General features: G+C 37.5%; 1 protein-coding gene across 2 annotated transcripts in view; it reads right to left on the bottom strand.

Annotated features, from left to right (window-relative positions):
- The window catches only part of ERCC6L2 (ERCC excision repair 6 like 2), a gene marked incomplete at its 3' end in the record, with an annotated part of 54,185 nt that extends 51,306 nt beyond the window's left edge, over nucleotides 1–2,879 (bottom strand). For both annotated transcript variants that reach the window (XM_084504015.1, XM_084504018.1), the window contains exon 1: nucleotides 2,722–2,879. In XM_084504015.1, the coding sequence (XP_084360141.1) occupies nucleotides 2,722–2,740 (19 nt within the window). In that variant the 5' untranslated portion in view covers nucleotides 2,741–2,879. The remainder of the gene's footprint in view (nucleotides 1–2,721) is intronic.
- Nucleotides 2,880–15,083: the final 12,204 nt, after the last annotated feature.

Genomic DNA, 15,083 nt, shown 5'->3' with positions numbered 1-15,083 from the left:
AACATGTTTAGAAACAACACTAAGTGTACTGTAAGAACATACAGTATCTTAGCATATGCCCATGTTGTTCACTGAAATAGCTATTTACCAAATTCCTTATGTAGCCGTCAGGCCTTAAACTGTTAAGATCTGTTCCTCTGTATGGTCTCTGTAAAGTCTTACAGCTTTCATACAGCTTATCAAATACTAACAACAGAGAAGATTGATCTGCTTTATTTCCAGCTATTTCATATACAATTTTAAAATGTTATATATATATGCTGCTAACAGAAAAAGATAAGAACAGCAGTATATCAGTTGAGAGAATCCACATCAAATTGACAAGGAAACATCCAACAAAATGTCTTCATTAGAAAAAATAGGGCATTCACTTTTTATAGTCAAAAGAGGAAGTCCTAGTAAATTAATGATTGCATGAAAAGGTTTTCAAATCTGAACTGAGGAAGCAGGCCTCCAAGTTTGTGGAAACAACTTCTAGCCTTGTCCTGCTCAGCTTTCCAAAAACTAAGTGACAAATACAATTCATTTCAGAACTTTTGTTTCTTATTTATTTGTTGGAATAAGTTTGCTGCATCTGGGAAAGTCATTAGCAGAAGCAGGCAGTGAGGCTTTTTTGCACAGGAGTAAGAGAGAATCCTGCAACAATTTGTACTTCATACCCACGATCAGTGGCAATACATACACCCTTTCACACTCCAATTCTTTGCAGATGTACAGAAAAAAAACGTAATCTGAGTGCTGAGTAAAAGAAAGAAACAGAAATACAACCAAGTTAATTTTCAGAAGTAAGGAACAGAAAAGAGGAAGTGCTGAAGGCAAGAAACTCCACCTTCCCCCACTTTTATGTCTCAGTGCGAAAAGCTGATGGAGGAGACAGGTTGTTCTCACCAGTCCCGGAGCTCCTGGAAGCGTATACTCACAAGGTTATTCTCTACACTTTATTAGCTAGTGATAAGTATATTTCATTCAGTTGGTTAAATTGCATATAGTAAAAGAAAACAGAAACATCCACGTAGCCCTCTATTCTGTAGCTAGCAGTGGCCATAAATGGACTTTCAGATCACAATGAAAAAATCACAAGTATACAGAATGCCTCTCTTCTAAAATTCTTTAGCCTTTAAGATTTTTTTTGAAGTATGGAAATTCCTTGGGACAGGTTTCTGCTTAGTAAACCACAGTGGACCTCTCTTCCAAGTAGCTTAATTCCCCTTTCAACACATGCAAATTTCTTGCATTTGATGTCTTCTGACTAGGATGTTCACAGGTGTGGTCTGTTTCACCTGCAAGAGATTTGCATCCTAAACCAGTGGCCCACTAGTTTTTACACTATTGAGATCATAAACTAGGATCACTCCATTTGATTCATGATTCTGCAGATCTCTTATGCTGCCCTTCCATCATCCTTGCTTGGGATGAGAAGTCCCACCCCACACCCTGTGCCCTGTACATAAGATACTACATACCTTCAGTCATGCCTGAAGATCTTCCCCGAAATTTGAAGCTCAAGTATATCTTTCTGAGGCAAAGGCTGATGTACACACAGTATATTCAATAAATTATATACAACTAATCTCTTGAACTTTAAGGTATTTGTACTGTCTTACACACATGCCTAAATCCATGAAAAACAAAAGAGGGAGAGAGCATGACTTTCTCCCCTTAGCATTTGAATCTTTGGGCAATTTCTCAAAACTGAGAAGCAAGACTGAAATATGAAACTAGTAATATCCAGCTCATTGGTAAATATGCAAAACAGAATTTAAAATACATGAGTATTTCCTATTTTAGTTTCTTTTACAGTAATATCTGTGACACGTAGCCTTTGAAGAGTACATTAACTAGGTTAAAGCTATGATAAGATGACAGTGCCTTTGTTTCTAAGGCATTTCCTTCAGTTTTACAAGTCACTTCTGACTTGACAGAACTAGCATTCCAGGTGCAAAGCAGAATAGAGAGCACAGGACAGTTACTTCAGAAATACAAAATTCTAAATCTACTAAGAAAAATGAGAAAAATGGCAAAATAATGGTATTAAGGATACCACTGCTGCAAGGTTCCAGAAAATAACGCTGTACAGGCTGAAATAAGAACTGCTACTTTAACTAGCCTGATTCACTAGCTTCTTTTTTTTGGAACCAGACAATTGTTTATGTAGGGTAAGACCTTTAAAGTGAAGAAATTTCTCTACTGTGGCTTCCAAGTATAGCTGCAGTACACTTGCCATCTGTGGAAAATGAGGGTATTTAAGATGTTTGCCTGTATCTATCTATCTCATTACCACTTATGAGAAAATGCAAAGCGAGGTAATGGCCTACTGTCACTCCCTAGCCCGCTTTAACAACTATTCCTGCAGAAAATAAGCAAAATCACTGCGAACGCTCTGTAGATAGCGAGGTTGAACCACTTTAACGTACAGCTGGAAGCTTTTCCACTCCGACAACCTACCTTCAGCGCACACTCAACACACCATGAAGCAAAACCGCGGCTTTTCCTGAAAAGTCCTAAAACTTGCTCAACAGGGGAGGCTACGGCTAACATTGTCTTCCAAAAAGATGACGAAGCGGGGAGCTTCGCCTTCACTTCAACACACACCACCCCTTCTCCAGAGGAAAAATAACACACAACGAGCCCAGGAGGCGGCCGTTCCTAACGGAAATAACCGCCGCACGGAGCCTCCCCCGACACCCCCTCGGGACTCCCCGACCGCCCGCCCGCCCTCACCTGCGGTCGCCTCGCACATCCCGGCCGCGGGGCCGCGCCTCACGCTCCCCGGGGGCGGCCGCGGAGCCCCGGGCAGGACGGGCCCGGCGGAGCGCTCCGGAGCCCGGCGGTACGCCCAAGGGGGAGCGTGGCCGCGGCCGCCATCTTGGGCCCGGCACCACCCCGCGGGGCACGGCCGGGCCGCGGCGCTAAGTATCGCGAGGGTTGGGGGCTGTCTCGGGAGAGGAGGGTGGAGAGGGGCTGGGGGAAGGGGGTTAGGCTTGTGGTTCTCTGAGGCGTGAGGGTGCAACGTGTGTACTCAGACAATAAAACACATCCAGCACCACATCTATTGGCGAATACTGTTCAAAAATACACCACCAATAAAAGATATTGCCTTAAAAACATACTTGTAGTCTTGTAGTTACCTGCACCGCGTCGGTCCTAAAGGGATGTGACAAGAACTGTCACAAAGCCAAGGCTGGGAGCAGCACGGTGATGTTTCAGATTTCGAAGCTTTGGCAAAATAATTGCACTGCAACCTCACTGCGACCTCACATACTTAACGAACCTCAGCCCTCAGAACGTCTTAGATCAGCAAGAATATATGCTGTGATTCTAAGGCAAACTTTTAAACGGGGTCATGTTTGAAGATAAAGGTTTGTTTATACCACAAAGTGTTTATTTAATTTATATTATGTTGCATTTGATTCTTCTACAGAGATACTTGTGCTTAATAAGGATTCTTCCCAGAAGAGTACATCTGTTATTTTACTGTAATAAATACAGTATTATAGTTGCCCAATAGGAGGAAATAAGAAATAGGTTAAACTCCTTAAACACTTTAAATTTTAAACACTTTAATTCTTCTAGCAGGAACTAACATTCTGACTATACTCCAATGGTCCCATTCAGTGGTAAGGCTTCAGTGGCTTATCTGGAGCCAGAATTGCCCATGAAAACCCAACTGATATTACTAGGTTGAGTCTCCATTACACCTAGGTATGCTCTTGTAACTCTTCTTAAGATGGTCAACAAAGGAAGAAAGGCATCCTTACTTAGCTTTTTAGTTGGTTATCAGATAGCTTTCCTCTGCTGTTAAAATTCCTCTCACAAATTACAAGCAGTTTCTGTAACTTTACAACACTTCAGGGAAAAAAATTAAAATAATAATAATAATAAACCATAAAAAATGGAAGCTAGACAGAGAGAGAGAACTTTCACCAGGACATTCTTTCCTTGTAGGACCAGGCCCACAATGAAAATGTTTTCAGAAGTCAGTGAATTAATTACTTATGTAATCTATCTGTTACAGTTTTTAGAATATAGAAGTCCTTCCAGGAAATCGTTCTAGCTCAAGTTAGAAGCGAGGATTATCTCACACCATGTTTCTGCAGGAAAAGATTTGTAAGATTTTATTTTGAAAAGCTGTTGATATTACTGAAAAGTTCAATATATCCAAACTCCATATGAAAACTGGAACTTTGCTTATATTTAACTTTAGATCTCATAAGACTAAGTATTAGACTCAGGTAATAACCAAAATGAATAGGATAATGGGGATATGCACTTTGAAAAGATGTGCTGTATTCCTGAAGGCATTTCACATGGCTTTCCTGTTCAGTCTTCTTTGACAGATGGAGGAAATAAACTAATTGCTGTGCATCTCAAAAGGGCAGCTTAGTTACTTTTTACAGCATCCTCTGTGTCAGCATGTCTGAAAACAAAACAGGTTAGTGGTTCTCAGATGCACTGTTTGCAAATTGAGCTGAAATCCATAGAAAGCACAAGCACCTAGAATTTTTGAAAATATAAGACAATTGTCTAATTCTGTACCAGAAGAAAAAAGGGGTTGTTCAATTCAGTGATATTAATTAAGCATGATAACATTAAAAGTGCTAGTTAGAGGAACTTGGTTATGTGGTATGTGCTGAATTAATATTTTGGAAGGCCTTTTGTCTCTACCTAAAGTTTGTTTGTCACACAGTTTTACACATCCCCTATTAATAACATTCAAGAAGCTCTTGCAGTTCTTGTTGGAAATAGGCCTGCTGGGGTGCTATGAAGTGTCTGTGCGCTCATACACACTTCTTAGGAAACATAAAAAAAAATTAGAGCTCTTGTGTGCAGCTGTAGGGCTACACAGTATGGTTGTGATCAGTGTGGTGAAATAGCTCACACAAATGGAGTGATGGTGTGGATATACAAATGGAGTGATGGTATGGATATACAGGGTCCGTTTAGGATGGATGGACCAGGACAGGGAGGAGTGGGACAGTCTGTTTCCTTGAGAGAGCTCTGCCTGGGGACAGATCCCAAGCCAGCTGAGAGTTTATAGGTTAGGAGTAGAGAGCAGACCAAAGGGGGCAACATTCTTGTAGATGTCTGCTGCAGACTGCCAGATCAGAAAGAAATAGGAGAGGTCTTTTTCTGGATAATTGGAGGAACACCCTTGTTTGCAGGCCATTCTCCTCATTGGGATTTTAGCCACCCCAGTAATGTTCAAATGACAAGTGCTGTAGCATAGAAGCAATCCAGAAGTGTTTTTTTTTTTTTTTTTTTTTTTTTTTTCTCACAACTTCAATCCAGGAGTGCACTAATAACAACTTTCTGACACAGGTGATCTCCACAGATGGAGCTGCCCTGTTGAGTCTCATACCTACCAAAAAGATCTGGCTGGTAATATGAAGGTTGGGGGCAGCATCGGTGGTAGCAGCCGTGAGATGGTGGAGTCCAGGATCTTGAGAGACGGGAAGAAGGTAAATAGCAGGATCATGATTTTGTACTTCAGGAGATCAGGCTCATGCTTGACCAGCCTTCTGAAATGACTGGCTTAGTGGACTAAGGGAGAGCAGTGTAGGTTATTTATCTTGATGTAAGCAAGGATTTCAGAATTTTCTCCTGTAACATCTTTTATAGACAGAGTAATGAACTATGGATTAGATAAAGGGATAGTGAGGTGGATTGAAAACTAGATGAACTTCAGAGCTCAAAGGATTGTGAGCAGCAAAATGTCCAGCTGCAGTCCCATTACTAGTGGTATATGTTGGGGTCAATACTGGGGCCAGTACTGGCCAGAACATTTTCATGCAGATGGTGGGACAGTGTACATCCTCAGCAAATTTACAGGTGATACACAATTGGAAGGAGTGTTTGACAGACCGGATAGTTGTGCTGCCATCCAAGAGGGACTTCAATAGACTGGCAAGCAACTTTGCAGGTAAGAACCTATGGTTCCCAGTGGACAGAAAGTTGGCAATGAAGAAGCAGTGGAGGCTCACAGCGCAGAAGGCCAACATGCTGGGCTGCACAAGGAAGAGCGTCTCCAAATGGTCAAAAGGTGGTGATTCTCCTACAGCACAGTTTGCTCAGGGGTACCAATGCTTGGAGATACTCAGATCCCAGCTGGGCATATGCCTAAGCAACCTGCTTAAGGTGAATCACTCTGAGCAGGGGAGGTTTGACTAGAGGTTGGAGCCTTCCAACCTTAACCATTCTGTGAAGTATGTAGGACAAACTGAATTCTGGCTAACTGCTAGTGCTATTACTTAAAAATGAAGAGCTTTAGATACCAGGCAGATTGCTTAGCCAAAGACCAGTTTGTCCCTTGTAGCCCAGTGTCAGAACACAGGACAATAATTCTAACCTAACTATATGCATACTTCCAATCTCATTTTCCTGTTAATAACTCACAAGGTCTTCAAGTCCTTCTTCTCTTTCTTGCCCTCAGTCATAAAACAAAATCCTGAAAATGCTAACTAAGTGTGTCTGGAAATGCTGCACAACACGTAAAACATATGCATAACACATAAAAATAGATAACACCTTGAGAGTTTAACTCAATAAATCAGATATACCTTGTATTGCTAACTCATTCTTTCTCAAACACAGACCAGACAGTCTTAAATCTTCTGAGCTCTTAGAAGCCAGGGCAGTATAATTCTTATAACACACTGCAAAATTGTCCTTTAAAGTTTGTCTGCCAGATGATGTGTTATTCAGCTTGAATAAACCTGAGAGACTGATTCCACAAGTGTTACAAAGTATTGATTCATTTCCTTCAAGTGTCTGGTTAAAGGGTAACTTGAGGAAAATGCAAAGTTTTGTCCTTAAATAAATATTGTATATAAATGGATCATGTCAGCAACACTCAGATTTCATGATTGCCTGGAGTGGGAACTGGCTAATGAGACTTGTCAGCTCCATTGGATTTGTTGCAGATATTTGTGTAGAGCAGTTTTGAATGTTTCAGAAAAATATGTGAACATTCAAAAGGTTTGTGGAACAGTCTCAGTTTTGCTCTGGGCCTGGTTAAACCGAATCAGCATAATTGTTCTTCAGAGGATCTTTTATTATGTGTTACACATTTCACTTTACAAATATAAATTATTTCAGAAATGGAACAGAGCTTTCCATTAGGAGCAGTAGTCATAGAAATGGTTTATGGAGATTACGGTTGAGTTTGGTTCCCGTAATCCCTTTTTTTCCTTCAGGAAAAAATAAAAAGCATTTGCTTCCTCATGCTTGATTTTACTTTTTTGAATTTTGATTGACACCAAATCATGAAGGGAAAGACTTAAAAGTAGTGCACATGCAAAAAGAGAGTGAAAAAGACTAGAAGTGGAAAGACACATTTTTTTTTCCTTTTTGGAGGGAGGGAGGGGGGAGGTGGAGTCGGGAGGTATGTAGCGAGTTGTCCTCAAGCAATAAGAAAGTCAGGATTTAAAGCCTCCTAACCAGATAATATGCAAATGCAGTGTGATATATGAGACTGGACATGCAGCTTTCATAGCTACAATCAGAAAACCTGGAATGCACAACCCTTGTAAACAGGCCATCTGACTTAATTGTCAGGTCAAACCTAGCCAAAGTATTGCTCATCAAATAAAACTGTAGGGTTGCCTTGGAATTGTGATGCCAGCTGTGAATTGTTAAGCTTCTATGATGTTCAAAAATGAAGAAAAATCTGCATATAGTTGTAAGCATAAAGAACATTTTTTTTTTTATTCTTTCTAACTTGTTTTAAGCAATTTGCCTCAATTGTGTGACATAACCTGATGTGTTTCAATTTTCAATGAAACATGCAGAGACATACATCGCTCTTTTCCCCTTCCTCCAACCCCCCCCCCCAAAAAAAAAAAAAAAAAAAAAAGCCCTAAAATATGTTGGAAAGCAACTCTGAAGCTCCATTAAAAGAAACAACTCCTGTTTAAACAAACAAACAAAAAAATAGACTCTGATAATATGAGTAGAATGCAGTGTTTTATACAAGTTATTTCCTGTGTTTCTTTGCATTATTCATACAGTACATCTAGCAAAATGGGGTAGCTTGATGAAGTGGCAGTTTTTAGAAGAGCGTTATAACTGTGTACAAATATGTTGAAGATGCAAATTGGAGCTAAACAAGCTAAATTGGAGGCTTGTCAAACAATTCGATAGTCAGGTCCTCTAAAGCATGTAAGAATGCTGTGTGTTCATGTAGAAGGCAGGGATATTTTTGTTCATGGGGTATTTTTCCCCAACACTGAAGTCTGTTAACCTCTTTTACTATGAGGATCAGCCTGCCACTGGTGCCAGAAACCACAAACGTCTGGGCCAGTATGTCAGAGATTATTTCTGCAGAATCAGCTCTCAATATAACAAATATATTAAACCAGTAACCCAAGCACAGAGACATTTCATAGAATGATGTGAACTGCACTGCAAACTGTATCTTTGATTCAGATGAATTCTGAGCCCCTTTCCAATAGTCACGTATTAGTTACATATAAAGATGAAACTTTTTGTGACATCAGCAACAGAATACAGTACTAGTAAAACTACTGGTGGATTTTTTCAAGTCTTTGGTTGTGTGTGAAATTGCAAATGAAAGTATAATTGGAGAAATTCTGTGACATGATTTTATAACATCAAAAAATCATTATGCCAGTTAAATTAATTTAATGAAATAATCAAAAACATTTTGTGTTTTATATGAGAAAACTAAGTTGTCATGTATGCCTTTTCTTGGGTTAATATCATTTACATCTATTGTCAGGTACCTGATCACTGTAGTATGTCACATTTCTATTTCAAAGCAATATGTCACCTGCAAGTTTGTGTGCATACAGGTACATGTACATACTGTGGCATTGACCTCCAAACAAAGTGAAACCCATTCCTACTTTATTAAGCATGTCCAAATGCAAGTATCAATAATTAAAACTTAGTAAAACCACAAAATGGTAAATTTAATTCATATGCCATAATAAAGTCTTACTGTCCAAAGCAAACATATATGTTCCTCAGCCACAAGCAAATTCTCAGTTCCTTTGAGATATACCATTCAAATATTTTCTGTGGATCACTTTAACCAGTAAACTCCATGTTGATACCATTTTTTTTCAGGTTGTAGCATATAGAATAAGCTATCTATAAATCACAAAAAGAATCTACATGTATGACTTACAAAAGTAATTACTGTTACTGGTAAAAGCATACTTTTTTTCTAACCTTTAATTTACCTCAAGAAGATGTAATAAGCTTCCTTATTAAATAAATAAATAAAATCAGTCTTATTTAGGTATTGAATCACAACCTTAATATTTTTTTTCTTATTTTTTAAATAGAGTAGATTTCTTTTTGTGTATTCATATGTAGTATTTGATATTAAATTAGTTTAAAAAGGTCAATTTTGCTAACACATTTTGGTAGCATAAACCAGTGCCAAAGAGTAGGAGAATTTACTGCATTTGGAAGAATATTTTTCTTTCTGAGCATGATAGGTTGCTGACCTGAAATAGCGTTGCAAAGTCGGTCTCTGCCATAGGGCAGCACTGCATGGTAGACCTGCCTGCCCCTGCACAGTGCTCTCTTGCACTGAATGCTTCATTCCCCTCTCTGTAAACAAAAATGCTTTAAGTTTGGTAAGTAAAGCAAGCCAAAAAGAAAAGAACAGCCAAAGACAGAGAAAAATAAAGATGCTGAGTTTCTTCTGCTTCCTGGAAATTCCAGAGAATTTCCACAACATGGAAGATTAGTCAGCCCAAAGCTTTCCAGCCCTGTTTCAAATTCTTCTGTGTCTGTCCTAGAGGTTGATTCTGCCGGCATGACACAGACTGTAAGTGTAAGGCAGAAGTCCCTGGCTACCTTGGCCAACTGTCAAGTGTTTTCCATTGACCTCCACCCAGATGAAAAGAACACAGAGATAATACAGTCTTAGGTATAACAAAATGGAAAAAAATAGCAGAAAAAAGAGCTCCCAAGAGCATTCTTATCACAGCTGCTGATATATATATATAGAAGAAAAAAACTAAGTGCCTAAGTGGTTAATGCAAATTTTCTGATCAGTACCATCATTTCACAACAAGACATTTAAATTCTTTTAGCTGAATGGGACTTATGTGATTTTCTAAAACAGAATGAGATTAGTAAGTACTTAGTGCTGGGACAAATTAGAGTCTAAGTTATTACATCATCTCAGAAAGACCACAAAAGGGAGAGAAACTCTTTTGTTTCTAGAAAGACACATAATATTGATTCCTAAAAATAAAAATAATAAAAAATAAAAAAATAAAAGGAAAAAGAAATTAACCCTTATGTGGTTATGTGGTAATAGATTGTTTTGACACTGTCATTATCTAGATTTATGTATGTATCTTTCAGCTTCACTCAAGACCTAATTCTCCTCAGTCACTCCGAAGGCTTGAGGACTAGTAATTGTTAGAGTCTTCCATGGATTACTCCTGATCCTCAAAGACATGAGAGCAATTCCAAATTAACTTCCAAATACATTTATGTAAACTATGTATCCCGTCTCAGAAAGAATAATCCACTACATTCACATATAAACAGAACCTTTAAATATGCAACAGATGTTACATTTTTTGTAAAGCTCTTGAATTCATTGACAGGCCTTTGGCTAAACTGATGAATTAATTTGTTCAGGGCGGATTTCATAAATCCTCTAATAATTCTTACCCTTACACATCTTGACTTGATTTCTGAGATCTACAGCATATGTTTTAAATGTTTTAACCTTTACTACTTTAATCAGGTAACATTTATTTCAGGACTGGATGATGATCAGTCATTGAAAGATATAGTTGACTGGGAAATAAAATCCAATTTGTCAGTTAAACAAATGTCCTCTACATCCGAAATAAGAAGAAATCAGTCTGTATTACTGGATCCCTGAAATGATTAGCTGTTCTGATGTCACTCTCCCTTTCAAGAACATACAGTGCTGGATTGCCAAGTATTGCTGAATGCAGTGCTGGTAAGCAGAAAACCACAGTTACCATGCTTATATATAGTGAATTTTAAGGGTGGTTTGAATGTAAGCCTTTACCTCTATGCTGAGATTTAGTTGTATCTTTTAAAGATATTTTTCTTTAATATTCAGAGGTTAGATACCCATTTAAACAGCAATGAAATTATTCTGAAAAGCAATTTCTGTATAAGATGCTTGCTTTGGAGAGGTCTTTTCCTATGGTAATGCCTCTGATGCAATTATATCAAACAACTCAAAGGGGGGGTTATTGACAGATGTGCAATAAAATGTGCATGTAGAAAAAATTTTGTCTTTCATTGCTAGGTAACTGGCATGCCAGCTGCCCACTGAATAAACCTGTATATGTTTTCATACTATAATGGACATTCAGAGGCCCACAGGTTTACAGTCTTTCAGAAATTATAGCAATGTATTATATTTATAGTATTTTTATTTCTGGTGAAAACCTTTAACAGAGCAAGAGATTATTTTTTTGCCTCTTCCATAAGGTTTGTCAGCATTTGGCATATATATTCTGTGGACTTTTCTGAACCACCATGAAAAAATATGAACATAAGTTTCCATATTAACAGTGCTTAATGTTTATTCTACTGATCTTATCAGCCATTTGGTACATTCCCCAAAATCTCGGGTGCTTCTGTCTGTTCTCACATGCCTTAGTTATATGCCCTGGTTCCACCTTTATAATGACTTTTATAATTTTATTTTTTTACCAGTAATAAAATACCTGTGGACACATATGTAGACATTAAAATTCAGCAGTAGTAACAAACACATTTGGTGGTGTTCCATATTTAAATTAGAAAAATATTGTTCTCATACTAAATGTAGTAATATCTAAAACTGTCTGAAGAGGTCAGAAAATTTCCTTAAGACTTTAAATTGAACTTGTAATAAGGTGCTGTATTCTTGAATATGATGATGTCTTGTAATGCTAATTCTAGCTCTTGAATCTAGGTTTATCTAGGTTTAGAAAGGTCTGGATACATCAGTTCTGGGTGTTTGTTACTAGTTCCAACCTGTATGAATCCACAGAATTACTCATGTGTTATACCCTAATTGGGGAAGCTAAAATCCACTCTATAGCAGTTGATGCTTTCTTGCTCTGGAGCATGAAAATGAACTCTGGAGTATGTCTAAATGAACTCTGTTGTATCAAGTACAATTAGGAACTTGTAAGAATTGCAGGATTAAACAATATATAATGAAAACAAACCAGCACATCTGCATTCTGCCTTCAGAAATAAACTGAATCCTAGTTAAAGTCAAGCTAGGTGGTTTAAGTGTATTTGAAGGATGTCGGCAAATAAGAGTTTTTAATCTAGGCCAATTATGTATCTAGTATCTTACTTCCTGTATCTCCACAGTGAAAATGTTGTTCATGAATGGGAATTCCATTTCACTGGAGAAGAAATAGTTGAAAAATGAAACTTCGGCTTATGATGTTGTATTTGTTTTAGAAGCCAAAACGAACAAACAAACAAAATCAAAACAACAAGAACAACAAGAGTAAGCAAGCAACCAAGCAAGTAACAAACCAACTAAAAAAAAAAAAAAAAGCTACTCCAATACATTTGGGAAACAGAAAACCTAACAAAGTTCTCTTTTATTTATTTATTTATTTGTTTGTTTGTATGTTTGTTTCTTTGTTTATTTTCCTTTTGATATTGTCCATCAGGTTCTTGCCAGTTCCTCCATAGGGCACAACATTAACCTCAACTATCACCCACCTGGCTAACTAGTAGAAGTGACAAAAATGTTTATTAACTGCCTCCTGTCTGCCTTGCCTTTGACAAAGCCACTCATACTGGCCTACCTACCCAGCTGATAAATTTCATTAGACCTTAAATATGTAGTTTTCACAGAGATTTTTTGTGAGCTAAAGAATCCATTCTTAGTAATTCTTAACACTTGATTGGATGAAGACCTGAGCAGCATAACCTTGGATGAAGACCTAAGCAATATAATCTAGATTAAATTTAGTCCTGCTTTCAGCAAGAGGTTGGATATAAAACCTCTTCCAACTAAACTTGACAAAGGTTTTGTGGTTCAGTCTGTTCTAGGTGAAGTTGGTCCAAAGATTTGAATATTATTAGGGGAGACTGATAGATAGTATAATCACATCTCACCACTTTGCAGTTATATGGAAGATTACAATACATAAAATTCAATATAAAGTACAGTTTGCACATAAACTGAATGTTACTTGTCCTGTTAACTGCTGTACAGCTCTCTCTGGAGCAACCAGAATTCATTGTAATGAAAGACCCTTTAAAAGCTATGATCTGGAAAAGTCAGTAAAAATCTCCTGGTGTGTAATTTGATTCATAGGTCATATTTACCACACTGGTTCTATTCTATAAATGGCAAGAAATGATAATATCTGAGAAATATACCATTTTTTTTTCTCATGCACCAGAGGGAATGTCCTGTGGGGTAAATCTAGGCTGGTTTTCTCAGGGATCAGGACTATTGCTAATGTGCCATCTAATTATCAATTAGAAGGCAAACAGCTCTTGTGCCTTGAAATTGCTCACCAAAACCAAACCTAGCCACTAGGGAAAATGCCTAGAGGAATTTTAAAAGTGTTGTCAGACACCACAGTTTATAAATACAAAATGAACTGCAGTATGTTGTAGAAACAACTTTGTGATTGAACAAATGCTGTATTACCAACTCTGGCATGTATTTGTGCAAAATAGGTGATAGGATAAACCTGTAATTTAAAACCAAATGTACCATAAGCTGCAGGAAGTTGTTATTTAATTTTCTTCAAATACTTTACTTAACAATATTTTCTGTCACAGCATCTCTGATACCCAGCCAGTAACATATTGCAGCGTACACTGACAGCAGCAATACATTTTACAATTAGACAAACAAATGCAGGGAGGTTGAATGAAAGAATTGCCGAGAGAACAAAGAACACTTACAGCAACCAGGAAAAAATAAAAAAAAAAATAAATAAAAATCCTTTGCTTCTTAGTTTCTCATTTCACAGCTTCAGATTCACATTGGTAAACTCAAGTTCCAAGATCAGCTTTTATTGTTATGTATTGTTTTCTACCAAAAATTAGAGTTCCATACAGTCAATATATAAATCTGCAATGAAATAGAATCATTTGTGCCAAGACTGGTTAAAGTAATTTTGTGTAAACACAGAAATCATTTTACTATATCAGCTAAAGTGGATGTGGTCATTTGCAGAAGATAATCAGAGAAGACTGTACTGCTTGATGATTGACTCTGTGCTCTTTGTTTTGGAATGAATGTGCCTCTAAGCTGAGAAAATAGAGTACTGTTTCAGTCTGCATACCACTTTCAGTGAAAACACATTACCAAAAGTAGCTACCATCATTTAGGAAAAACTGTTTCAACTGGCAAAAACAGCTGGTTTACATGTATACTGAAAACTTATGCTAGTATTGTAATATAAGTAGTATGATATCTAACAATATACTTAGACTAAAAGTTACTGAAATAATTTGTTTAGGTAAATATGGTAAGATATTCTAAACAAGACCTCTCGTGCCAGCACAGTTCATATCTAAATTAGAAGAATCCCCAGGTATAACCATAAAAATAATTGCATCAGAAAATGTGCCCTTCTGCTTGCCTACAGTGACATGGCTTTATATTAGTTGACTGGGATATCAAGTAGTAGTTTAACCACATCAATGCAGCAAGTGTGGACTTTTGATTTATTTCAGGTAAGCTTTGCAGTCTGCATCGTGCTCTGTCTTATTGAAATAAAGCCAATAACTGCCTGCAGGAAAGCCAGTTTAAATACAGCCTAACTTAATTAGTATCCATTGATAGCTGAAACTCTTAGATGTGTATGGTAATACCTACGTAGTTTATGTGTACTTTCAGATGCATCACAACTGTGGCCTCTTAGGATGAGCGGTAGCACAGGCATTTAGACAGGGAGACAAGACTTGTCCATGTAGCTAGTTCCTACAGAATTCCTATTGTTTTCTGAGGAAAAATAAATACAAAAATGAAAGCAAACAAACAAACAAAAACACATTTATTCTAACAACAATTATAGCAGTCTATCACTTTAAAATATTGTCTGTCATTTGAGTTGACAAAGAAGAAGCCTTAAGGT

The sequence above is a fragment of the Aythya ferina genome (assembly GCF_964211825.1).
Source record: "Aythya ferina genome assembly, chromosome: Z".
Lineage (NCBI taxonomy): Eukaryota > Metazoa > Chordata > Aves > Anseriformes > Anatidae > Aythya > Aythya ferina.
The sequence above is the reverse complement of the archived record's forward strand: the minus strand, read 5'-3'. Positions and strand labels throughout refer to the sequence as shown.